We start from the raw sequence: 26,464 nt of genomic DNA, 5'->3' as shown, positions 1-26,464 counted from the left end.
ACAGATTTATCTGCATATGTACAGAATGGCTTGGGTGGGAGACATAAGAAGCTGGTGTCGTTGGTTGCCTCTGAGGAGGTAAGTGGGTAGCTGGGGGATGAGACTAGGAAAGAAATATTTGACCTTTCTTTTTCCTTTAAAATTTTAAACCATGTGAGTGTATTACCTACTAAGAAATATAAAGGCTGGGCGCGGTGGCTCACGCCTATAATCCCAGCACTTGGGAGGCCGAGGTGGGCGGATCACTAGGTCAGGAGATCGAGACCATCCTGGCCAACATGGTGAAACCCCATCTGTACTAAAAATACAAAAATTAGCTGGGCATGGAGTTGCGTGCCTATAATCCCAGCTACTCAAGAGGCAGAAGTAGAAAAATTGCTTAAACTGGGGAGTCGGAGGTTGCAGTGAGCCGAGATTGCGTCACTGCACTCCAGCCTGGCAACAGAGCAAGACTCGTCTCAAAAAAAAAAAAAAAAAAAAAAAGAAAGAAAAAAGAAATATAAATAATAACAAATTAAAAATACTAGAGAGTTTTATAACCCAGTTTTATAGTGTTTTTGGATTTTGATATAATACACTATTGATTAGATAACATGCCAACATGTAACTTGATCCTAAAAACATTTGCTGTTGGCCAGGCACAGTGATTCATGCCTGTAATCTCAGCACTTTGTGAGGTGGGAGGAGCACTTGAGCCTTGGGGTTCAAGACCAGACAGGGCAATATAGTGAGATCCTGTCCCTATATAAAAAGAATAAAAATGAATAAAAACAAACAGACAAAAACATTTGCCGCTGTGACACAGCCTATGGCTGAGCTCCACTGTTTGTCATAAAACCCCAACATTGTAAAAGAGTGACTACCAGAAGGAAAGCCATTCTGAGCAGAGCAGGTGTTCTTGTGACACACAGGAGGCCATGGCCAGGAGCATGGAGAGTCGCAGCCATCACTACGTCCTGGAGCCTGTGTTTGCATCTGCTCTTTTGAAGAGAAACTGCTCCAAGAAGCCCCTGCGGTCTCGGCACAGTCCCCGTATTGATTGTGATATTCAGCTGGAGACCATTCCCTTGAAACTCTCTCAGGTATGCCCTTTCTTCTCAGTGGCGTCTACTCACTGTCAAACTGGTGACTGCGGTGAAAGTCTTGATATTAACGTATCCTCAGCAGGAAAGAAAGTTCATGTGAGACCATTTCCCTCCAGACTAAAGTTGTGTTAGGTGTAAAGTTCACTGTCTGTTACATAGTTAAATTGGGTTGATCTCAGATTAGTTTTTTTTGTTTGTTTGTTTGTTTTAATTAGTTGGTGGTATGGATTGGAAAGGAGGCTAGTTTTGTTTTGGTATTTTTAAGAGCTGAACAAAAAATACAAGAGATACGGTAATGTATAGGCTTAACTGTCAGGGTTCAGAGAAACATGCCACTTGATGCTGATATTTTGGTCTTTCAGTTTGCACTGGGTTTCAATTCAGTGGATCAACTAATGTGAATTGTTCTTGTTAGACATAGGTCTTAACTGAGTAAAACAAACAAACCTATTCTAACCTAGTATCTCTTAACCTCTAATAAAAAGCTGCAGTACCGGCAAATCATGGAATTCCTCAAGGAGCTGGAACGAAAGGAGAGGCGGGTGAAGTTCCGAAGGTGGAAACCCAAGGTGGCGATATCTAAGAAGTAAGGGCTTCTCAGTGTGGTCATGAAACACATTTTAGAGCCTGTTCTTGCTATGTACATAGATCAGAAATATGCCTCACTGTCCTTTACCCATGTTTGGAGATAAAAGTACAATTGATTTTTCTGGTGCTTGGAATGCCATTCCCATTGTTTATCATCATTGATATTCTTTCTGTATATTTATTTGGTGTCATTGGCTTACTCTAAGACTGAGTGTAGTAAAATTCAGAGGATCCTCTCAGTCTCATTTAGCAAGTAGACTGATGTTGCTCTGGTGGGATCTGGTGTGTATTATAAATACTTTAAATATTCTTTGAACCTACTTCCCTGTGTTTTTTCTCCCAGGTTGTTTGGTCAACATTTATGTAGTACTCTTTGCAGCCTCCATAGCAAAACTAAATCATGTTTTCATGTTGCAGTGATAAACTTGACCAGTCTGATATAATAAAACTTTTTAAAGATCCTATGTATTTCCATATCTTTAGTTAGAAGTATTCAGTTAAAAATCTTTAGTAGTCAAATCCTTGGTCATTATCTTAAGACAGTATTTACCTTACAGTCAGCCTTCGATATTCTGTCAGTAGAGGGGATGGATATTATAATTCAAACCAATTGAGAACTGTGTTATTGATATATAAATTGGGGATCTATTATTTGATGTTCTTTGGCAGATTTGCCTTCTCCGTCTAGTGGGTTTAATATTAAGATGAGCTTAATATATAAACTGGTGGCTGACAAGAGAAAAGATGTCTCAGGAGAGGAGTGGGGTCATGTGGATTGTCCTGGATTGGTAGCCTTTTCGTTGCTTTTGTTGTAAGAAGTGATTACATTGTTATGGACTATTTCAGCTGCCGGGAATGGTGGTATTTTGCTTTGAATGCTAACTTGTATGAGATCAGAGAGCAGAGGAAACGTTGCACCTGGGACTTTATGTTGCACCGCGCTCGTGATGCTGTATCTTACACTGACAAATATTTCAACAAGTTAAAAGGAGGCCTGCTGTCCACAGATGACAAGGTAAGTGGACTGTGGTCTTGTGTTTCTTGTCTTATTCAGAAGATAAGAATGTTCTCTCAAAGACTAAAGAAAATGGGATCTGTGAAGTAATAAAGTCCAGTGCCAAAGGGGCTAAATTTTATAGGATAGAGTTGGTCTTAGCAGAGTGAGAAGTAAGCCAGGAGCATCCTCCACCCTCTGCTGCCCTAAGAGAGCCCGGCTGTGGGGTAGGAGGAAGAAAAGACACCGTGGTCCTGCTATGCCTTTGTGCCCACACCCCTGTCCCCCAGCTCGAGAGACTGTTTCATACAGTCACCCGCCTCTCTTCAAAGCCCAATCCCAGTCCTAATTCTCTTACTTCAAAGTCTGTAATCTCTGTGAACTTTGGCCTACGTTTTCTTAATCCCAGTGGACTTGATTGACCTTGGATATTTAGGTGGTAGAGGCTAGGCAGAAAAGGGTGAAGTATGTGGTGAAGGCAAGCTCATGTTTTAGTTAATAGTAGGGCTAAAGGCCCTTGGAATGCCCCCTCCTGGAGCCCTGGCACAGGACCCCACCCCTTCTCTAGCTGTCTGACTGCTCTCTTTTGGGGGAAGGTATTGGGGATTGCTTTCCTTCTTGTTTTGTTTCAGTTTTGTGAGCATCAATTTTTGCAGTAGCAGCTTAGACTGTGTCTGAGATTTTGGCTCAGGTACTGCCCCTTAACTAAGCACTTGTTTAGTAGACTCTTCCAAGCACAAAGGAATACTTTTTCCTTGAGCACCTGCTGTGTGGTCACTGAGGGCAATGCTGAATCCCTAGTGGTTAGTGCCTCTCCTGCCGGCACCCTGAGGCTGTGGCCCACTCACTTTGCTAATGCTTTTATCATCAATGTCTGATACAGGAACCTTATGAGAAGGATAAAATAAACCAGACATTTTGGATGATTTTCTTTTCTTTTCTTCTTTTTTTTTGTGTGACAAGGTCTGGCTCTATTGCCTAGGCTGGAATACAGTGGCGTGATCATGGTCACTGCAACCTCCGTCCCCCCGGGCTCAAGCCGTTCTCCCAACTCAGCCTTCCAAATAGCTGGGACTACAGGCCCGCATCACAACTGTCTAATTTTTTAATTTTTGTGGAGATGGGTTTCATCCTTCTGCCCAGGCTGGTCTTGAACTCCTGAGCTCAAGTGATCCACCTGCCTCAGCCTTCACCACCCCCAGCCTACTCTTTTTTTTTTTTTTTTTTTGAGACAAGATCTCCTGTCATCCATGCTGGAGTGCAGTGGTGCAATCTTGGCTAACTGCAACCTCGGTTCAAGGGATCCTCCCACCTCAGCCTCCTGAGTAGCTGCACGTCACCATGCCCGGCTAATTTTTGTATCATTTATAGAGACAGGGTTTTGCTATGTTACCCAGGCTGTTCTGGAACTCCTGGGCTCAAGTAATTTGCCCGCTTTGGCCTCCCAAAGTGCTAGGATTACAGACCTGAGCCACTGCGCCCAGCCCTTGGATGATTTTCTTAAAGGCACGCACAAAGACATGGAGGGAGAGGAAATCTCATTTACAACTGAGATGAGCAAGTAAAGACGTAAAATCTTTTTTCTTAATGTTACGGTGTAAGAAGCAGTTCAGGACAGCTAATTCCGCTTTTAAAAAATGTAGCTGGGTATCATGGTTCTTTCCTAACTAGTGTGAAACAAGTGAAAATGACCACGTTCTTGCTAATTGCCTACATGAAGTGTAAAAGAGCTGGGGCCTGCACACTTCCTGTGGAAACTTGGTCCTGGGTTTCAGGAAGAGCGATAACTAGGCTGCTTACTGCTCATCTGAGCTAATGCATGTGGAAGCCCTTTGTAAATGGGGTCAGTGCTGTGCAAAGCGTGGGTGCTGCAACAGTCCATACGCTTTAGTGACTCTTTTTTTTTTTTTTTTTTGAGATGGAGTCTTGCTCTGTTGCCCAGGCTGGAGTGCAGTGGCGCCATCTCGGCTCACTGCAGGCTCCGCCTCCTGGGTTCACGTCATTCTCCTGCCTCAGCCTCCTGAGTAGCTGCGACTACAGGCGCCTGCCACCACGCCTGGCTAATTTTTTGTATTTTTAGTAGAGACGGGGTTTCACCGTGTTAGCCAGGATGGTCTCAATCTCCTGACCTCGTGATCCGCCCATCTCAGCCTCCCAAAGTGCTGGGATTACAGGCGTGAGCCACCGCACCCGGCCACACTTTAGTGACTCTTAAAATTGAGTACTGCTGTTCTTCGCTCCCTCTCCATTCACCATTCATCTCAGGTATCATGAAACTTGTTAGTGATTTTTTTTCCTCCCTTCTTTCATAGAGCTCATTTTCTGGAGAATTGTTAGTGATGTTTTTAAGACCAAATAACATCTACTGGATTATATGGAAAAGCTACTTAAGCCAGAAACAGCAATCATGGAACTATTTATCTTGTTTCTTGGCCTTCAGTGGAAATGCAGGGGACCAGAGAGGTTCCTGTGCTGTACTTTTAGTGGCTTGTGAGGGTGTCCAGTATCTCTGGATCTACGACGTTTGTTTTTGTTTATTTGCTTTTGTTTTCACCCAAACAGGAGGAAATGTGTCGGATTGAAGAGGAACAGAGCTTTGAGGAATTGAAGATTTTGCGTGAACTGGTTCATGATCGATTTCACAAACAAGAAGAACTAGCAGAGGTAAGAAATTCTCTACAAGAGGATCTGTTCAGACCCAGCACACCCTGAGTGCTACAGTTTTGTTGTGCTTATGCTCCTGTGGGGAAACAGCAGCATATCACAGCTTGCTTTTATCTTTGAGTACTCATCTCTGCTCCTTTGTGATTGACACAGAGTCTGCGGGAGCCTCAGTTTGATTCTCCAGGAGCCTGTCCGGGAGCCCCAGAACCTGGTGGAGGCAGCGGGATGCTGCAGTATCTCCAGTCCTGGTTTCCTGGATGGGGTGGCTGGTACGGGCAGCAGACCCCAGAAGGAAATGTGGTTGAGGGACTGTCAGCAGAGCAACAGGAGCAGTGGATTCCTGAAGAGATCCTGGGTACGGTGGGAGCTGGCCTTCACTTGGTTCAAACAAATTCGTCTGTTATTTGTGCAACAGCTTGTGGTATTTTTCAAATTTAACAAAAGTAGATATTTGAAAAACAGTTTATGTTCATAGAGGCTGAGAGAAGAAATATGTTGGGAGATACTCCATTTGTAACTCCGTGACTAAATGTGCATATTAATGCAGTTTCAGAAAGAGCTGAGAGGCGGAGGGTGTAAAAGAACTAAATTTGAACAAGTTCAACAATTTTAAACTCTGAAGTTTGAATGCCAGTCTAGAGCCTCTCTTAAACCTGCAGTGGCCAATATCTAGCCATAGGCACAAATGGCTACTAAAATTTAATTCAAATTGAATACAAGTAAAAATTTAATTTCTTAATTGCACTAGCACATTAGCCACGTGTGCTCCTAGTGCTCAGTAGCCACATGTGGTTAGTGGCCACTGTACTGGACATCGCAGATGTGGACCATTTCACCATGCTGGGCAGCACTGCTTTATACCATCCCTTATCATGAATCTTATCCTCCCTGGTTTGATAATAAGTTGATAAGATCGCTTAAAAAACAGTTAGGGTTGTTTTACATTAAGAAATATTATAACATAGTCACCCATGACTTTGGAGTTCTTCCTTAACAAAGGGAAAAATAGTTAAATAACATCATCGTAACTGTGATCAGTCTGCTTGCTGGTGCTTTTTTATTCTTCCACGTTTTTTCTTACAGTCTTTTCTCCCTTACCATTTAGGCACCGAGGAGTTTTTTGACCCCACTGCAGATGCCTCGTGTATGAACACGTATACAAAGCGAGATCATGTCTTTGCCAAACTGAATTTGCAGTTGCAGCGAGGTACAGTGACTCTGTTACACAAGGAGCAAGGAACTCCTCAAATGAATGAAAGTGCTTTCATGCAGCTCGAGTTTTCAGGTACACTGCCCCCAAGAAACTACCTGCCACTGTTGTCTCTCTGTGGGCCAACGTCCAGGCGATTCTCATTATTTGCTGTGGTGATAGTCTAGAAAGTCAGTGCGAAAACTGTATTAGCTAATGTGGAACCATTGCTCTTAGGGGAAATACTGGGTTAGGTTCATGTGAACCTCTGGTCATAACATTCATCAACTGATCAGTACCTAACCTTAATTTTTAAAATGTGTGTCTGTATTTAAAGACATTTAATATAGATACACAGACAGTCCTTGACTTAGGATAGTTTGACTTTGGATTTTTCAACTTTACAAGTGGCACAAAAGTTCTACACATTCAGTAGAAGTCATACTTCGGATTTTGAATTTTGATCTTTTCCTGGGCTAGAGATAGGTAGTATGATATTCTCTGAAGATGCTGGGCAGCAACAGTGAGCCACAGCCCCAGTCAGCCATGCGATCATGAGGTAAGCAGCTAATAGTCTACAGTGGACTGTGTGCCAGATGATTTTGCCTACCTTTAGGCTAATGTAAGTATTCTGAGCACTTTTAAGGTGGGCTAGGCCAAGCTGTGATGTCCAGTATGTTAGGTATATGAAATGCATTTTTGACTTACTATATTTTCTTCCTTTTTTTTTTTTTTGAGACAGAGTCTTGCTCTGTCGCCTAGGCTGGAGTGCAGTGGCATGATCTTGGCTCACTGCAACCTCTGCCTCTTGGGTTCAAGCGATTTTCCTGCCTCAGCCTCCTGAGTAGCTGTGACTACAGGCGCGCGCCACCATGCCCAGCTAATTTTTGTATTTTTAGTGGAGACAAGGTATTGCCACGTTGGCCAGGCTGGTTTTGAACTCCTGACCTCAAGCAATCCGTCCTCCTCTGGTTGCCAAAGTGCCGGGATTACAGGCCTGAGCCATTGCGCCCAGCTGACCTTATGATATTTTCAACTTATGGTGGGTTTATCATAACTCCATCCTAAGTCGAGGAGCATTGTGTTACTGATTTATTAACATTGAACTCATGGCCTATAGCGCTATGCCTCATGCCTGAATGAAGTTTCTCTAATACTCATTTTTTTTTGTAATGCACATCACAGTCTTCTTGCACTTAGGACCACTAGGCAGCGTTTTAGCACTAGGGGCTTGTTTTAAACAGTGAAACCACAAACAAAAAGCACAGAAACATGAAAAACATGGCGCCAAATAGAAGACCATGGGAGGGATGCTTGTTCACAGTGTGAGAGCGGAAACGAGGAGGCAGAGCATTGCCTTGTTTGAACTCAGGTGGGAATGTGCATATCAGGCGGCTTGAATTTTTTTCTGCTCTGTGAGTGTCTGAATGACAAGAGTGCCTTGAGGATTAATTTTGGAATTACAAATTTTAGTGAGTAAACAAATGTGCAAATATGGAATCTGTGAATAATGAGGATTGACTTGACAGTATTTGCATTCTTTTTGTGACTTTGAATTAAAGGTGTATAAATAAGTATTCAGATGTTGGTTTGGACATCTCACAAATATTTTTATTTCAGTCCATAAAACAGCAACTTATTTGAGATTCCTGAGTAGCTGAAGAAGGACAAATGATTTTTTTTTTAAAAAGCCAGTTTGTTTGACTTCATAATGTAGAAAATTGAGCTGTCATAAACTTAGTATTAACTAGCAGATTACTTGAACTGAATTGAAAAGGCACTATTTAAAATTCCTTCTGCTAGGAAACTTCTAATGGTGTTTGTATGTTTAGGTAGCTGGATAGATACAGGCACACTTCATTTTATTGCACTTTGCCTTACTGCACTTCATAGACACTGCATTTTTTACAAATTGAGGGTTTAAAAATGAGAAAGTCTATAGGTGCCATTTTTCCTACAGCATGTGCTCACTTTGTGTCTCTGTGTTACATTTTGGTAATTTGCCCAATATTTCAAACTTTTCTATTATTATTTTGTCTGTTATGGTGATCTGTAATCACCGATTTGTAATGTTATTATTGTATTTGTTTTGGAGTGCCATGAATCATGCCCACAGAAGATGGTAACTTAGTCAATATTGTGTATGTTCCAACTGTTCCACCAACTGGCCATTTCCTTGTCTCTTTTCCTCTCCTGGGGCCTCCCTATTACCTGAGACACAATGTTGAAATTGGGCTAATTAATAACCCTACAGTGGCTTCTAAATGTTCAGGTGAAAGGAAGAGTCACATGTCTCTCACTTTAAATCAAAAGCTAAACGTGATTAAGCTTAGTGAGGAAGACATGTCGAAAGCTGAGATAGGCCAAAAGCTAGGCCACTTGTGCCAAACGGTTAGCCAAATTGTGAATGCAAAGGAAAAGTTCTGGAAGGAAATTATTAATGAAAGTGCTACTTCAGCGAACACATGAATGATCAGAAAGCAAAACAGCCTTACTGTTGCAATGGAGAAAGTTTGAATGATCTGGATAGAAGATCAAAGCAGCCACAGCCTTTCCTTAAGCCAAAGTCTAATGCACAGCAAGGCCTTAACTCATTTCTGTTCCGGGAAGGCTGAAAGAGGTGAGAAAACTGCAGAAGAAAAGTTTGAAGCTAGCAGAGGTTGGTTCATGAGTTTGAAGGAAAGAAGCCATCTCCATAACATAAAAGTGCAAGGTGAAGCAGCCAGTGCTGATGGGGAAGCTGCAGCAAGTTATCCAGAAGATCCAGCTAAGATCCTTGCTATGCTAAATGATAGATTTTCATTGTAGATGAAAAAGCCTTCTATTGGAAGAAGATGCCATCTAGGACTTTTCATAGCTAGAGAGGAGAAGTCAATGCCTCACTTCAAAGCTTCAAAGGACAGGCTGACTCTTGTTAGGGGCCGGTGCAGCTGGTGACTTTAAGTTGCCAGTTTACCTTTCTGAAAATCCCAGGGCCCTTAAGAATTATGCTCAATTTCCTCTGCTTGTGTTCTATCAATGGAGCAACAAAGCTTGGATGATGACAGCACATCTGTTTACAGCATGGTTTACTGAAGATTTTAAGGCCACTATTGAGACCTACTGCTCAGAAAAATTCCTTTCAAAATATTACTGCTCGTGGATAACGTATCCAGTCACTCAAGAGCTCTGCTGGGAGAAGTATAAAGAAATTAGTGTTGTTTTCATGCCTGCTAACACAACATCCATTCTGCAGCCCATGGATCCAGGAGTAATTTCAACTTCCAAGTTTGTTTGTTTCTTTAATTTAATTACTTAATTTATTCAGAGATGAGCTCTCACTTTTTTGGCTAGGGTGGTCTCAAACTCCTGGCCTCAAACGATCCTCCTGCTTCAGCCCCCAAAGTGCTGGGATTACAGGTGTGAGTCACCACTCCCAGCCTCAACTTTTATTATTTAAGAAATACATTTCATAGGCTGTAGCTGCCATAAATAGTGATTCCTCTGATGGACCTGGGTAAAGTATATAGAAAAGCTTTGGGAAAAGATTCACCATCCTAGAGGCCATGAAGAACATTTGTAATTCATGGAAGGAGGTCAAAATATCAGAATTAACAGGAGTTTGGAAGAAATCCACCCTCTTGGATGACTTCGAGGGGTTCAAAACTTAAGTGGAGGAAGTAACTGCAAATGTGGGGTAAATAGCAAGAGAACTAGAATTAGAAGTGGAACCTGAAGATGTGACTGAATTACTGGAATCTCATGATCAAACTTGAATGGATGAAGAGTTATTTCTTACAGATGAGCAAAGAAGGTGGTTTCTTGAGATGGAATCTACTCCTCGTGAAGATATTGTGAACACTGTTGAAATGACAACCCAAGGCTGGGCGTGGTGGCTCACGCCTGTAATCCCAGCACTTTGGGAGGCCAAGGCAGGAGGATCATTTCAGGCCAGGGGTTCACAACCAGCCTGGGCAACACAGCAAGACCCTATCTCTACTAAAAATTAAAAAAAAAATTAGTTGGTCATGGTGACATGCACCTGTAGTCCTAGCTACGTGGGAGACTGAGGTAGGTGGATCCCTTGAGCCCAGGACTTTGAAGTTACAGTGAGCTATGATTGCACCACTGCACTCCAGCCTGGGTGACAAAGCGAGACCTTGTCTCAAAAAAGAAAACAAAATAAAAAAAGGAAATGACAATAAAGTTTTTAGGATACTAAATAAACTTAGTTGCTAATGGCAGGGTTTGAGAGGATTGACTGTGGTTTTGAAATGAATTCTACTGTGGTTAACTACATGCTTTATCAAACAGCATCACCTGCTACAGAGAAATCTTCTGTGAAAGGAAGAGTCAGTTGATGTAGCAAACTTCATTGTTGTCTTATTTTAAGAAATCACCACAGTCACCCCAACACTTCAGCAACCACACCCTGATCAGTCAGCAGGCATCATCATGTAGGCACGACCTTCCACCAGCAAAAAGATTACAACTCGCTGAAGATTCACAGGATTGTTAGCACTTTCTAGCAATAAAATATTTTAAAATTAAGGTATCTATATTGTAGTTTCAGGCATAATGCTATTGCACACTCAGTAGACTACTGTATAGTGTCAACATCGCTTTTCTATGCACTGGGAAAGCAAAACATTTATCGTGATCCTCACTTTATTGCAGTGGTCTGGAACCAAACTCGCAATATCTCCAATATGTGCCTGTAGGGAGATAGGGTTTTTTTGTTTGTTTGTTTAATTTCAAGGAAAAAATAGTTCATCATCTCTAATAATCCTCTGTAAAATAGAATATCTAATACTTTTAAAAACACATTGGGCTCTCATAAGCATTATATCAACTATTTTATTTATCTTTTATAGATGTAAAACTTCTAGCAGAGTCTCTTCCTCGAAGAAATTCCTCCTTGCTTTCAGTCCGGTTGGGTGGACTGTTTCTTCGAGACCTGGCTACAGAAGGAACTATGTTTCCTCTTCTAGTCTTCCCTAATCCGGTATGTACAACAGTTGGATAGTTAATGTATCTAAGGTGTTGGTAAATTGTAGTCTGTTTTAGGCAAATGATACCTGATTCATTCTGACATTTGATCATCTTGAGATTGATGGGCTGGGATTAGAGAAGTTTCTTGAATTTGTTAAAGAGAAAATTGTTGGTGAAATTTATGGCTATGCCTTCTTGCACTCCTGTATTGTAGCCACCATAGTATATTTTGCTCCGATTTGGAAGAAAATGCTATAAGACCACTATTTTCTGCATTTCAAGGTCAATATTTGGGTTTCCTCTGTATCTGACAGTCATTTTCATGCCTTCTGACCCTTAGTCACTGACATGAAATCTCGTCTTGCCAGGGACCCAAACAAACATCTCAAATTTTCTATATATACGTAATTTTTAAAAGATACATTATTAACGATAAGATCTTTGATCTTAAGTTGGCAACAAACTGTCCAAATGGTTGAATAGTTAACCCCTTGTTCTGTCCATAGTTTTGTTTTGGTTGGGGGAAGGTTGTGGAGAGGGTGGGAAGGCAGACTTAAAGTTTGAAAAGTTAGACATGTTTAATTTTCATTTAGCAACTGTTCATTAAATGTGCTGAGTGCAAAGTAGCATATTGTCAGTACAAAGGAAAAGATGTGGTCTTACTAGATTGGAAAAAGGACAGAAAACGAAACAATTCTGCAAGTACTCAATCTGAGGTAAAGTGAGTTTTGATTTGATTGTGCTAAGGGAGTGTGTTGCTAAAGGGTAAGATGGGTTTGTTTAGTGAATTGTCCCCTCTCACCCTGACATTTACACATTTTTGTGTTTGTTTAATAGCAAAAAGAAGTTGGCAGAGTCTCACAATCTTTTGGTCTACAAACTGCATCTGCAGACAGAAGTGATCATTACCCAGGTAATTTGTCCTATGTTGTTTTTTTAAAATTTTTAAATTTTTAAAATTAATTTTTCTTTGAGACAGGGCCTTACTGTGTCGCCCAGGCTGGAGTGCAGTGGTGTGATCTTGGCTCACTGTAACCTCTGCCTCCCGGGTTCGAGTGATTCTCATGCCCTAGCCAGGATTACTGGTGTGTGCCACCATGTCCGGACAATTTTAGTATATTTAGTAGAGATGGGGTTTTGCCATGTTGTCCAGGCTGGTCTTGAACTCCTGAGCTCAAGCCACCCACCCTCCTTCGCCTCCCAAAGTGCTGGGATTACAAGTGTGAGCCACCATGCCTTACCTTTTTTTTTTTTTTTTAATAATTTAAAAATTCTTTTTGGGGGGCTTTCCAGCAAAAACCAGATCAGTAGTCTTTGATCAGTAGTAAAAGAGGGAATGTTTTTTGTTTTGTGCACAGTGGTTTGCTGTGTGCACCGGGGTTTGACTTGGAGACAGCCTGGTCCTCTCTCAGTGGAGCTGCGAACTTGGGGCTAACTGGGCAACCTTGCAGGGCCTTCAGGTCCTCGGTTTCCATGATATGGGAGCTAATACAACAGGCCAGTCTACATAATTCCTGTGGAAAATTAAACAGTCAATCCTGATTAGGCTTTCTCTTTTAAAGATAGGCATAAATGTGAACTAATTGAAAAATAATTTAGAAAATGTCTGTTTTTCCAGAATTCCTCACAGGTCTGTTAATAAGGTTATTATTTTTGCGTTGTTCCATGTTCTTATTCGTATTCTTTCCTTTAGCTGCAGACCCAGATGACCCAGTTTTTGAGATGCTGTATGAGAGAAATCCGGCGCACAGCCACTTTGAGAGGCGGCTCAATGTCAGCACAAGGCCCTTGAACATCATATACAATCCGCAGGCCATTAAAAAAGTAGCAGACTTTTTCTACAAGGGAAAGGTTCATACCTCAGGTTAACTTTTTTGTTTGTTTGATCTTATGTTCCTTTTGAAAAACATCTTTATTGTTGTTTCTGGTGTTCTGGACAAGGGTTATTCAGATGCTCTGATAGTGACAAAAAAGGCCTGCAGAGTAAGTCAATAGGGTTGCCCTGTCCTGTTACTAAATCAGGGTAGATGTTTGTGGACAGTCTTCCAAGAGAAATCTGTATCCTTAAATATTTTCTCTTTGTTTGCCTCCATTTAGCATGTATTTTTTCATACTTTTCATTTCTGTTTTTTTTCCCATTTTTATTTCATATTGTCATTCTGAATAATGGCACCAAAGAATAGCAGTTGTACTTTTTGAAAGCCACTACCTTTGAATCGGTACCTATCTTAAAATATTACCAAGAGTAATTGAAAGGCAATAAAATAGTATGGGGTGGGGGAGTTCATCATCTTTTTTAGGTTTCTCAATTACAAAACATTCTTATAAAAATAGATGAAAGTACTACAGGCGTAAAGTAGTTTCGTGATATTGATTTAACCACGGCTGTATTTTCAGCCAGAATTGTAACTGGAAATCTGCATCTTGGAACTGAAAAGCAATGATCTCCATGCTTTTCATTTCACTAGGACAGTGGTTTCCTTGGCTACCCAGGATATTTTAGACCAGTGAACTGAGGAGGAATGTTCAAGGATTTCCTTCTAGATGACAGGATCAGTAGTCTCTTTGACCTCCTTTGTGCAGCATTAAATACTGCAAAGTTGTAAATGTCATCACTGATTTATTTATGCCTCCCTTTGTTCCCCAAGAAGATTTGAAACAGTAGGTGCAGAAAAAGTACTTTCATGGACAGGGAGATTTATAAAACAATAGTATTTTCCTAAATGTCCCTTCGCCCTTTATTACAATGAAGCTGTTTTAGTTTTTGGACTAGTTTTTTAGTCTCTTCATATAAACAGTAGCTATAAATGCTGTGACTTCATTGCTCTGTCACTGATAGAATATAGAAGGTGGCCAGGCACAATGGCTCATACCTGTAATCCTAGAACTTTGAGAGTCGAGGCTGGGGGATTGCTTGAGCCCAGGAGTTTGAGACTAGCCTGGGCAACATAGTGAGACCTCATCTCTACTAAAAATAAAAATAAAATAAAATTAATCAGGCATGGTGGTGTGTGCCTGTAGCCCCAGCTACTCAGGAGGCTGAGGCAGAAGGATTGCTTGAGGCTGGGAGTTCGAGGCTGCAGTGAGCTATGATTACACCACTGCACTCCAGCCTGGGCAACACAGCAAGACCCTGTCTTAAAAAGAAAGAATATAGAAAGGCTGGGTGTGGTGATTCACACCTGTAATCTCAGCACTTTGGGAGGCTGAGGCAGGCGGATCGCTAGAGGTCAGGAGTTCAAGACCAGCCTAGCCAACATGGTGAAACCCTATCGCTACTAAAAATACAAAAATTAGCTGGGTGTGGTGGTGGGCACCTGTAATCCCAGCTACTCGGGAGGCTGAGGCAGGAGAATCGCTTGAACCTGGGAGGCGGAGGCTGCAGTGAGCTAAGATCATGCCACTGCACTCCAGCCTAGGAGACAGAGAGGGCCTTTGTCTTAAAAAAGAAGAAGGAAAAAAAAAAAAAGAATATAGAAGGCATTTCCTTTGAAATTCCAGTTTCTCTTTCAGTGCTTTTTAAGAATTTTGAAATATAGTAGTTGGGAATCTTTCAGAAAATGGCTTAAGAAATTCTAGTAACTTAGGTACACTTCTCTTACTTGCCTCCTCTCCCCCATGGCTGTCCACTTACCCTTTTTTGTCTCATTCCTGTTACCCTGTATTATGCCAGGTCATACTGGAGTAAGAAACTGTTGTTACTGATTTTTTTTTTTTTTTTCTTGAGATAGGGTCTTGCTCTGTCACCCCAGGCTAGAGTGCAGTGGCGCGATCACAGCTCACTGCACCCTCAGTCTCCTGGGCTCAGGCGATCCTCCTATCTTGGCCTCCCAAAGTGCTGGGATTACGAGTGTGAGCCACCATGCCCAGCCTGATTTTTTTTTTTTTTAAGCTTTGATGGAAATTCTTGGTGAGAATTGATGTAGCACTTTTGTTCACCCAGCCGTGTGAAAATTCTGACTCTGCTGTGTATTTCCAACCTTGCAGGTTTTGGTTATCAGTCTGAACTTGAGCTGAGAGTGGCTGAAGCTGCCCGAAGACAATATAACAAGCTGAAGATGCAGACCAAGGCAGAAATCCGGCAAACTCTTGATCGTTTGCTAGTGGGTGATTTCATTGTAAGTGGGCATCCATAAACACTCTTTGGGATTGGGGAAGATTCTTTCCATCAAGTCACTACCTACTGTAGATAGGCTTACTTATATCAATTATGCTGACTGAGTAAATTGAAAATATTAAATCCTTATCAGCTAGCATAGAATAAAATCTTGTGTCTTTTATAGTCAGGGTTTAGCTAACAAAATGAATGACTGTGACTAGATTCTGTGTCTCCTTGGACCAGGATGAGGTTACTTTCAAGACTCATCTTTGTGCTGGGTGCTGTGGCTCACACCTGTAATCCCAGCACTTTGGGAGGCTGAGGTCGGCAGATCACCTGAGGTCAGGAGTTCGAGACCAGCCTGGCCAACATGGTGAAACCCCATCTCTACTAAAAATACAAGCATTAGCTGGGCATGGTGGTGGGTCCCTGTAATCCCAGCTACTCGTAGGGAGGCAGAGGCAGGAGAATCACTTGAACCTGGGAGGCGGGGGTTGCAGTGAGTCGAGATTGCACCGCTGCACTCCAGCCTGGGCAACAGAGTGACACTCCGTCTCAAAAAGAAAAAAAAAAAAAAAGACTCATGATTGTTCCATTTTCCAGACCTGATACTTTGTGCATGTTTCACGTGAGAGTTTCTTTTTTTTACTTACTGTTACCAGAAGAGACAACTGGAATGATGCCCCAGCTTCTATTCTAGGGTGTGATGATAGGCACTTTGTGATGCCAAATGACCAGCTATCATGAGGATGCCATAGATAGGGAGGGCCAAGAGACATCTTCACAGTCCAGTAGGTAGGCTGGGCAAGGTGGCCTATGCCTGTAATCCCGGCACTTGGGAAGGCGGAGGTGGGAGGATCATTTGAGCTCAGGAGTTCAAGACCAGCCTGGGCAACATAGTGAGACCTCGTTTCTACAAAAAATAAAAAAAATTAGCTGGGCCTGGTAGCACATACCTGTAGTCCCAGCTATTCAGGAGGCTGAGGCAGGAGGATTGCTTGAGGCCAGGAATTGGAGGGTGCAGTGAGCTATGATCTGCACTCTAGCCTGGGCAACAGAGTGAGACCTTGTCTCAGGAAATCAAAATAGTCCAGTAAAGCACAGTTTCTCAGGTGACATGGAGGTGCACTGCTACAATACAGCAGCAGGTGGCACAGTGAGAAAAAGTGTGGCTTCTTTTGGACAGTGTAGAGTAAGTTATAGGTGTCAGAGAAGCAGAAATGATCCAAGTAAAATGCGGTGTGTAGTATGGGATGGAGAATTAGTCCTGTTTTTTGTTTTGGGGGTGTGTGTGTGTGTGTGTGTGTCTGTGTGTGTGTATGTTTCTACATAAAGTATGACAATTAGTATGCTTGTAAACAAAAGAGGTTTCTTTTTGGTAATGTAAATTAGCTTTTGCCACATACATAAAGTTGAGGCTAATTTTGGTTGGAGGGAAGAACAATGAACAAATCATGAATTGGTGTGTTATTTATATTTCAAATGTCAAAGCTTATGTTTCTCACTAAAATATTTTGGCATGGAAGTTCATGGTTACCAATGCCCCTGAATAAGTAAAAATGTTTAGAATTCTATGTTTATTTGAATTCTATAATATCTATAATCCTTTAAAGTATTAAACCCTGTAAATTAGAAACGAAATCTTTCTTAAGTACAGACTCTCCCCCATTTAGTTATTTGCTATTTTTTTCTCCCCTGTTCAGATATTTGCCTGTGGTAATTTCTCAGATCCTCAAGCCTTTACATCTACTTCTGTCTTAGACTTTTTGCTGAAATACAGTAGATCACTGAGTCACTCCATAATCCTAGCTGCAGCTTCCAGAAATGCTTGAGCACCATGGATAAAGCTGTTGGGTTTTGGCAGTTATGGTTAATGACTGTTTTATTTGTACAGGAGGAGAGTAAACGATGGACCGTGCGACTGGATATTTCTGCCCCTCAGGTGATATTTCCTGATGATTTCAAATTCAAGAATCCTGTGTTAGTTGTTGTGGATCTAGGAAGAATGCTTTTGACGAACACCCAAGGTATAGTGTGAGTGGGAAGTAATGAAAACCTGTCTTGGTAGATGGATTCTCTATCTATGATTATCTAAGTAAAGCTTAATAAAATGTTTATATAACATTTTTAAACTTCAGGGTTCACCTGTAACTTTTTAAATAATGAAATAATGAAAACATATCTTGGTAGATCAACCTATCTATGATTATCTAAGTAAAGCTTAATAAAATGTTTACATAACATTTTAAGACCCGAGGGCTCACTTGTTACTTTTAAAATAATAGCTTTATTGAGATAATTCTAAGTTTTAAATGTATAGTTCAGTTGTTTTTGGTATGTGGATAGAATTGTGCAGTTCTCACTGCTATTTAATATCGGGAGGACTTTCGCATCTTCCCCGACTGAAACTCTGTGTGTACCCATTAAACACCAATTCACCTTCCCGCTCCCCATCCCCTGGCAACCACTAATCTTTCTGTCTCTGGATTTGTCTGTTCTGAACATTTCATATGATGGAATAATGCCACGTGTGGCCTTTTATGTCTGGCTGTTTCATTCAGCATGACGTTTTCAAGATTCTTCTGTGTTGTAAGATATACCGATACTTACTTCCTTCGTATGGCCGAATAATTGTCCATTGTGTGGCTGTTCCGCGTTTGGTTTATCCTTTCATTTGTTCATGGCCATTTGAGTTGCTTCCACTCTTTCGCTGTTAGGCATATTGCTGCTGTGAGCATTCATGTACAGGTTTTTGTATAAACATATATTTTCTTTTTCTTTTAAATTTTTTTTTTCTTTTTTATACACCCCCATTTCTGCAATGTAGACATATATTTTTAATTCTTTATATACCTAGAAGTGGAGTTGCTGAGTCATGTGGTAACTCCATGTTTTAATATTTTGAGGAAGTACCAAATTGTTTTTGTTTGTTTTTTTGAGACGGAGTCTCACTCTGTCACCCAGGCTGGAGTGTAGTGGTGCCATCTCAGGTCACTGCAACCTCTGCCTCCCAGGTTCAAGCAATTCTCCTGCCTCAGCCTCCTGAGTAGCTGGAATTACAGGCGCCCACCACTATGCCTCGCTAATTTTTGTATCTTTAGTAGGGATGGGGTTTCTCCACATTGGCCAGTCTGGTCTCAACTCCTGACCTCAGGTGATCCACCCGCCTTGGCCTCCCAAAGTGCTGGGATTATAGGTGTGAGCCACTGCACCTGGCCAATTTTTTGTATTTTTGGTAGAGACAGGGTTTCGCCATGTTGGCCAGGCTGGTTTTGAACTCCTGACCTCAAGTGATCTACCCATCTTGGCGACCCAAAGTGCTGGGATTACAGATGTGGGCCACCGCACCCGGCCAATTTTTGTATTTTTAGTAGAGATGGGGTTTCATCATGTTGGCCAGGCAGGTCTCGAACTCTAACCTCAAGCAATCTGCCTGTCTTAGTCTCCCAGAGTGCTGGGATTGCAGGTGTGAGCCACTATGCCCAGCCCCAGTGGTGTATTTTTATAGTTGTCTTGGCACTGCTCAGCTGGAGACAGAGGGGCTGAGTGTGGACTCTGGGGCCATACAATTGCATATTGATCAGTTACCGCTCACCAAGCACTACCTCGGCCCTAGGAAGACTGTGTTGACCAAGAAAGATGAGACCTCTCTTCTCAGAACATTCCAGTGGATGTTGGGCCGTGGTGGCTCATACCTGTAATCCCCAGCACTTTGGGAGGCTGAGGCGGGTGGATTACATGAGGTCAGGAGTTCGAGACCAGCCTGGCCAACATGATGAAACCCTGTCTCTACTAAAAATACAAAAAATTGGCCAGGTGCGGTGGCTCACGCCTGTAATCCCAGCACTTAGAGAGGCTAAGGTGGGTGGATCACTTGAGGTCAGGAGTTTGAGACCAGTCTGGCCAACATGGTGAAACCCTGTGTCTACTAAAAGTACAGAAATTAGCCAGGAATGGTGGCGGGCACATGTAATCCCAGCTGCCTGGGAGGCTGAGGCAGGAGAATCTCTTGAACCTGGGAGGTGGAGGTTGTAGTGAGCCAAGATCACGCCACTGCACTCCAGCCTGGGTGACAGAGTGAGACTCTGTCTCAAAAATAAATAAATAAATAAATAAAAATTAAAAAAATACAAAAAATTAGCCGGGCATGGTGGTGCACACCTGTAATCCCAGCTACTTGGGAGGCCGAGACAGTAGAATCGCTTAAACCTGGGAAGCAGAGGTTGCAGTGAACTGAGATCAAGCCTTTGCACTCCAGCCTGGGTGACAGAGTGAGACTTCACCTGAAATAAAAGACCATTCCAGTGGGGGAAACAAATGAACACCCAGAAAAAGGAAAAGAAATAAAAGACTCTAGAGAGGGACGTAAGAAAGGGTTGGTGAAAGCAGCTCACGCCCATGGCAAGGCAGGGGAGAAGTGGGGAGGCAGCATTGGGTCAGCAGGTGGCGCTCATGTCAGGGGGCCTCCAGCTTTTTTCATGTCCATACTTTTTTATATTTGTTTTTGATTTCCAAATGAATAGGTAAATTCACACTTAGAAAATGGTGAACAAAGATATTATGCTTAGAGTTTTCCTCAGTTTTCTTAAACAAACTGGGGTTGGTTGATTCTCTACCTTTCATAATTATTACATTAAGGGAAAGAGGAGGGAAATAGCAGACATATATTTGAATCTTCTCTTTTTTATCTGCAGATAACTCCAGGAGGAAAAGTAGGGATGGGTCAGCATCTGAAGAGACCCAGTTTAGTGATGATGAATATAAGACCCCCCTGGCCACACCTCCTAACACCCCACCTCCCGAGTCAAGCAGCAGCAATGGAGAGAAAACACCTCCCTTTTCTGGAGTTGAATTCAGTGAAGAACAGCTTCAGGCACATTTAATGAGCACAAAAATGTATGAGAGGTACTCGCTGTCATTTATGGACCTCCAGATCATGGTTGGACGAGTGAAAGACAATTGGAAGCATGTCCAGGATATTGACGTGGGACCAACACATGTGGTAGAGAAGTTCAACGTTCACCTACAGTTGGAGCGTCGATTGATTTATACTTCAGATCCCAAATATCCAGGAGCTGTGCTCTCAGGCAACTTACCAGACTTAAAAATCCACATTAATGAAGATAAAATATCTGCACTAAAGAATTGCTTTGCTCTCCTCACCACCCCAGAAATGAAAACTTCTGACACTCAGATTAAAGAAAAGATTTTTCCCCAGGAGGAGCAGCGGGGAAGTTTGCAAGACTCCGTAATGAATTTAACCCAGAGCATTGTGATGTTGGAGCAGCATACCCGCGAGGTTCTGGTGGAGTCGCAGCTCCTCCTGGCGGAATTTAAAGTGAACTGTATGCAGCTTGGTGTTGAGAGCAATGGCCGGTACATTTCTGTGCTCAAGGTGTTTGGTACCAATGCTCACTTTGTGAAGAGGCCTTATGATGCTGAAGTCTCCTTAACTGTTCATGGTTTGCTCCTGGTGGATACCATGCAGACATATGGTGCTGATTTTGACCTTTTGATGGCTTCACATAAGAACTTGAGCTTTGATATTCCAACGGGAAGCCTTCGGGATAGCAGGGCCCAGTCTCCTGTCTCTGGACCGAATGTGGCCCACTTAACTGATGGAGCTACACTGAACGACCGATCAGCTACTGGTGTTTCACTGGACAAAATTCTTACCAAAGAGCAAGAGTCCCTTATTAAGTTGGAATATCAGTTTGTGAGTTCAGAGTGCCCATCAATGAATTTAGACAGTACTCTTCAGGTGATTTCCCTACAGGTGAATAATTTAGATATTATCCTCAATCCAGAGACGATTGTGGAGCTAATTGGTTTTCTTCAAAAATCCTTTCCCAAGGAAAAAGATGATTTAAGTCCTCAACCTTTAATGACTGATTTTGAAAGAAGCTTCAGAGAACAAGGAACTTACCAGTCTACATATGAACAAAACACTGAGGTTGCAGTGGAAATCCATAGGCTTAACTTACTGCTTCTTCGGACAGTGGGCATGGCAAATGGAGAGAAATATGGCAGAAAAATTGCAACTGCAAGTATAGGTGGCACCAAAGTCAATGTCTCAATGGGTAGCACGTTTGACATGAATGGTTCTCTCGGCTGTTTACAGCTTATGGATTTGACACAAGATAATGTTAAAAACCAGTATGTTGTCAGCATTGGGAATTCTGTAGGCTATGAAAATATCATCAGTGATATTGGCTACTTTGAATCTGTGTTTGTCAGAATGGAAGATGCAGCCCTCACTGAAGCTTTGAGTTTCACGTTTGTTGAGAGATCTAAACAGGAGTGTTTTCTCAACCTGAAGATGGCTTCTTTACATTATAACCACTCTGCTAAGTTTTTGAAGGAGTTGACGTTATCCATGGATGAACTGGAAGAAAATTTTCGAAGTATGCTGAAAAGCGCAGCCACCAAAGTCACCACAGTACTAGCTACCAAGACTGCTGAGTATAGCGAGATGGTATCGCTCTTTGAAACTCCAAGGAAGACTCGGGAACCCTTTATCTTAGAGGAAAATGAAATATATGGGTTTGACCTAGCTTCGTCTCATTTGGACACTGTAAAGCTAATCTTGAACATAAACATTGAATCACCAGTTGTTTCTATCCCTCGGAAGCCGGGGAGTCCTGAGTTGTTGGTGGGACACTTGGGACAGATATTCATCCAGAATTTTGTGGCGGGAGATGATGAATCCAGAAGTGACCGTCTGCAGGTGGAAATCAAGGACATTAAACTGTATTCTTTGAATTGCACCCAGCTGGCAGGTAGAGAAGCTGTTGGGTCTGAAGGAAGCCGGACGTTTTGCCCACCTTCCGGGTCTGGCAGTGCCAACAGTCAGGAGGAAGCTCATTTCACACGACATGATTTCTTTGAATCTTTGCATAGAGGTCAAGGTGAGGAGCATCAGTCTTTTGTTCCATTTTGTTTAATGATTGAAAACCCAGCTCACGGAGTCCTTTGCTTAAAACAGCAACAACAAAATCCTTTTCTTTTAGAATAATCCTCAGTTAATATTTAAGAAATCAAAGCGTTTTAATAGAATGCCTTGTAGTAGGTTGGCATGTTTTCACCCTTTTCCATTTAATGTCATATTTGACAAAACAGGAATTTACTTACTTTTATTTTTATTTTTTTGGTTTTTTGAGATGGAGTTTTGCTCTTGTTGCCCAGGCTGCAGTGCAATGGTGCAGTCTCAGCTCACTGCAACCTCTACCTCCCGGGTTCAAGTGATTCTCCTGGCTCAGCCTCCCAAGTAGCTGGGATTACAGGCGCCCGCCACCACGCCCGTCTAATTTTTGTATTTTTAGTAGAGACAGGGTTTCACCATGTTGGCCAGGCTGGTCTCGAACTTGTGACCTCAGGTGATCTGCCTGTCTCGGCCTCCCAAAGTGTTGAGATTACAGGTGTGACCAGCCGCGCCCGGGCAGGAATTTATTTTTTTAAAGTGTTCCAGTTTGAAATTGGATGAGTGCTCATTTACAGAGATGCTTCAGTGGATGGATGTTGTTAAAGTATTGTTTAATTTGGTCAAATATATCTGATTTTCTGTTTCCAAGCTGTAGATCCTTCCTAGTTAAATATTTTAGCCCAAGATACCTCAAGGGGTTGATGTAAATAGTTTGTGGATATTATCTTCTTTAATATTCTGCCATCTTCTTCTATAATGGGTTGGTCCAGGGTTCTGAGAATGAAAGCTTATGTTTGTATTCTGGATCTGATCAGCTAAAACCAAACAGTCCAATCTGTTGGTCTTGGCACACAGAGATCAGGTAAGCCCTAGAGCACACCTTTATTTATTGGTGACGAAATTAATGCCTTTGAGAACTTACCCTTCTGTGGTCATCAGATGTTAATTCACTGATTTGTTTTTATACTTATCAAAAGATTGCTTTCTCTGCTTGGATAAAAGTTGTTTACTTAGAACTTGTATTGTCCTAGATTCTGATTTAGGCCTAATAAGAGGGATACATCTGTATCGGAAAGCTAGGTAAAGATGAATAATTTGGTTTGGAAAATGCCAGCTTGGGTGGCTCAGAGAAGCATAATGTAGTCTCTGGACTGGAATAATGTTCGCACATCGTGTTTTGAAGCTACCAAGTGGAGCATGTGATGAAAATATTGTTTCTTTTTTTGTGTAAATGTATCTTGTACCTCAGCTTGCTATGAGTTTTGGCCTCAGGATAGCTGTCAAGGTTTGCTCTCAATCATAGACCCCAGGTGCCAGGCTAACCTGCCCTCCTGGTCTAAGTGTACCTCATGGGCTGTATTTTGTATATTCTACATTTAATCAGCAGTAATGAAGTAAATATTAAGGTTTACGGTCTATCATTTCATCTCTTCTATGCCAGCTTTTCACATCCTGAACAACACCACCATTCAGTTTAAACTGGAGAAGATCCCTATAGAGAGAGAATCTGAATTGACTTTTTCTCTTAGCCCAGATGACCTGGGAACTTCTAGCATCATGAAGATTGAAGGAAAATTTGTCAATCCAGTTCAGGTAAATTCATGTCAGGGCAGTTGAAGTCATATGTTTATATTAATACTCTATAAATATGATATATATTTATGTATATTACATGTTGGAAGGAAAATATATTTTCAAAGATATATCACCCATGCATAATACCATTGTTGAAACCTTGTTCCAATAATCGTGGAATCCTTTTGTCATGGGGAATCCGTCTTGTCAGCCTTTTTCATATGGAGGAGGGGTGGGTTATCTAGAGGAAGATGGTAGATTCTTAATTCCATTGACATTCAGAAATGGGGAAATGATTACTTACAAAGCCAGAGTCTCCTTTCCCAGGAGGATATCATTCTTGTCACACTTAGAGACATACTTAACCCAGCCTATGAAACATCGTGATCATCTGAGCTGTGGACAGATCCTTTCAACAGAGAATTAGTCCTGCCCTCTCTGAAATGAAAGGGGCCAGGATAGGGATTTCTTTTTTTATGGGCGTGTGTGTATGTATACACCTTTTCTTTTTTTTCCTTCAAAAGTGTCATTTTCCCTGATTTCACAGGGACGAGAGCAAAGAGCAGTACATTATAAAACAGCAATGACAGGCAGGCTCTTAGGATGGTCTGTGGTCTGTGTCTGGCACAACAGTAGTTGGTCTGTGTCTGGCAGCTGCTCTGGAGTAACCCAGGAGTGTTGTTTATGGAGTGGGCCTGCCTTTTGACGTTCGTGGTTCCTCCCAGGGGTCTCTGGGACCCCTGAGAGAACTACTCCAAAGCTTTCCCTTCTCACACTAAGCCTTTGCCCCATCAGTGGTAGCTACCAGGACAAATTTTTCACCTTAAATCTAGCATGTGATGTAAATTCTATTGGATTATGTTGACCTACTTTTTTTTTTTTTTTTTTTGAGACGGAGTCTCAGGCTCGAGTACCAGTGGCATGATCTTGGCTCATTGCAACCTCTGCCTCCCAGATTCAAGCAGTTTTCCTGCTTCAGCCTCCTGGGTAGCTGTGATTACAGGCATTCGTCACCACGCTGGCTAATTTTTGTATTTTTAGTAGAGCCGGGGTTTCACCATGTTGGCCAGGCTGGTCTTGAACTCCTTGCTTCAAGTGATCCTCCTGCCTCGGCCCCCCAAAGTGCCGGGATTACAGGTGTGTGCCACCACGCCTGGCCTGTGTTGACTTATTCTTATGGTTACCATTGACCTAACCGTTGTTTTGATGAAAATCTTAAAAACGTTATTTTAGATAATTCTTTCTTTAGAAATAATTGTTTAAGATAATTATTTGAATTCTTTAATAATTGATTCGTAATTAATTTAATAATTTAACTTTTTAAAAAGTTGATTATGAAAGAATGTAAACCTATACAAAAGTGGAATAGTCTAATGAGCTTTATGTGCCCATCACTCTGATTCCACTTATGAAGATTTTGCCACGTTTGTTTTATCTGTCTTTTTTTTTTGGTGAAATATTTTAAGGTAAATCCCAGATGTCATGCCATTATCACCCCTATGTATTTAGAGTGTATTTCCAAAAACTAGGTGCTTCTTCTTACATAACCACAGTGGTATTTCATGCCTTACAAAATAAATGAACATTCTTTGATACTATCTAAATTTTAATCAATTTTCAGATTTTAGAAATATTTTGGATCATCTCAAAAATGTCTTTGTTTTGGGTTTGTTGGAATCAGGATACAGACAATTGGAAGCATTGCATTTGGGTGATACATTGTGTAGGTCTCTGTTCATCTAGCTTCCCTCTCTTTTTTGTCCCCCCATGTCATATTTTGTTGTGGAACTAAGTCAGTTGTCCTGTGGAATGTCCCACTTTCTGGATTTGGCTGTTTGTGTGCCTCTTAACTTGTTCTCCTGCATATTTCCTGTAAAATCTATAGAACAGGTTTAGTTCTATAGGTTTGACTGGATTCGGGTTTCTTTTTCGGCAGGGGAGTTGGGGGGTAGACTTCAGGTAGGTGGTGCCGTATACTTCATGTTAATTTATATCAGGAGGCACATAATCATGTCTTTTTTCTCTCTTATTGATGTTAAAGTGGATAATTGTATTTAGGTGGCAAGAGCCTTGATTTCTCCATTGCAAAATTCCCTGTCAGTCATTCACATCATGGTTTATTCCACTAATGAACTTGGAGAGCACACATTATTTAATTAGGGGTTACAAAATGGTCACTTTTTCTAATTCCATCATTATTTCTGTATCTATTGGTTGGAATTCTGTTAAAAATTGCCCTTCATTAAATAAAAAACTTGCCTGAAAAAAATTTTTTTTTTGTTTTTGAGACAGGGTCTTGCTCTGTGGCCCAGGCTGGAGTGCAGTGGCATGATCTCAGCTCACTGTGTCCTGCACCCCCTGGGCTCAAGCGGTCCTC

The 26,464-nt window shown here is 41.7% G+C and overlaps 1 protein-coding gene across 7 annotated transcripts in view; it reads left to right on the top strand.

The window, feature by feature from the left end:
* Positions 1 to 26,464, top strand: part of VPS13D (vacuolar protein sorting 13 homolog D) — a 282,625-nt gene that overhangs the window by 26,246 nt on the left and 229,915 nt on the right. For 6 of the 7 annotated variants that reach the window (XM_024252889.2, XM_024252903.2, XM_024252907.3 and 3 more), the window contains exons 8-20: positions 912 to 1,082; positions 1,571 to 1,671; positions 2,520 to 2,688; positions 5,230 to 5,331; positions 5,485 to 5,686; positions 6,437 to 6,616; positions 11,374 to 11,504; positions 12,329 to 12,404; positions 13,185 to 13,355; positions 15,479 to 15,609; positions 17,485 to 17,617; positions 20,285 to 22,498; positions 23,954 to 24,105. In XM_024252889.2, coding sequence (XP_024108657.2) covers positions 912 to 1,082; positions 1,571 to 1,671; positions 2,520 to 2,688; positions 5,230 to 5,331; positions 5,485 to 5,686; positions 6,437 to 6,616; positions 11,374 to 11,504; positions 12,329 to 12,404; positions 13,185 to 13,355; positions 15,479 to 15,609; positions 17,485 to 17,617; positions 20,285 to 22,498; positions 23,954 to 24,105 — 3,933 coding nt within the window. Of the gene's footprint in view, positions 1 to 911; positions 1,083 to 1,570; positions 1,672 to 2,519; positions 2,689 to 5,229; positions 5,332 to 5,484; positions 5,687 to 6,436; positions 6,617 to 11,373; positions 11,505 to 12,328; positions 12,405 to 13,184; positions 13,356 to 15,478; positions 15,610 to 17,484; positions 17,618 to 20,284; positions 22,499 to 23,953; positions 24,106 to 26,464 lie in introns of those variants that run through there. The other variant, XM_054541596.1, reaches the window with a different exon arrangement.

Source organism: Pongo abelii, chromosome 1 (genome assembly GCF_028885655.2).
Source record: "Pongo abelii isolate AG06213 chromosome 1, NHGRI_mPonAbe1-v2.0_pri, whole genome shotgun sequence".
Taxonomy (NCBI): Eukaryota; Metazoa; Chordata; class Mammalia; order Primates; family Hominidae; genus Pongo; species Pongo abelii.
Note: the sequence above shows the minus strand (reverse complement) of the source record. Positions and strands in the feature narration are given on the sequence as shown.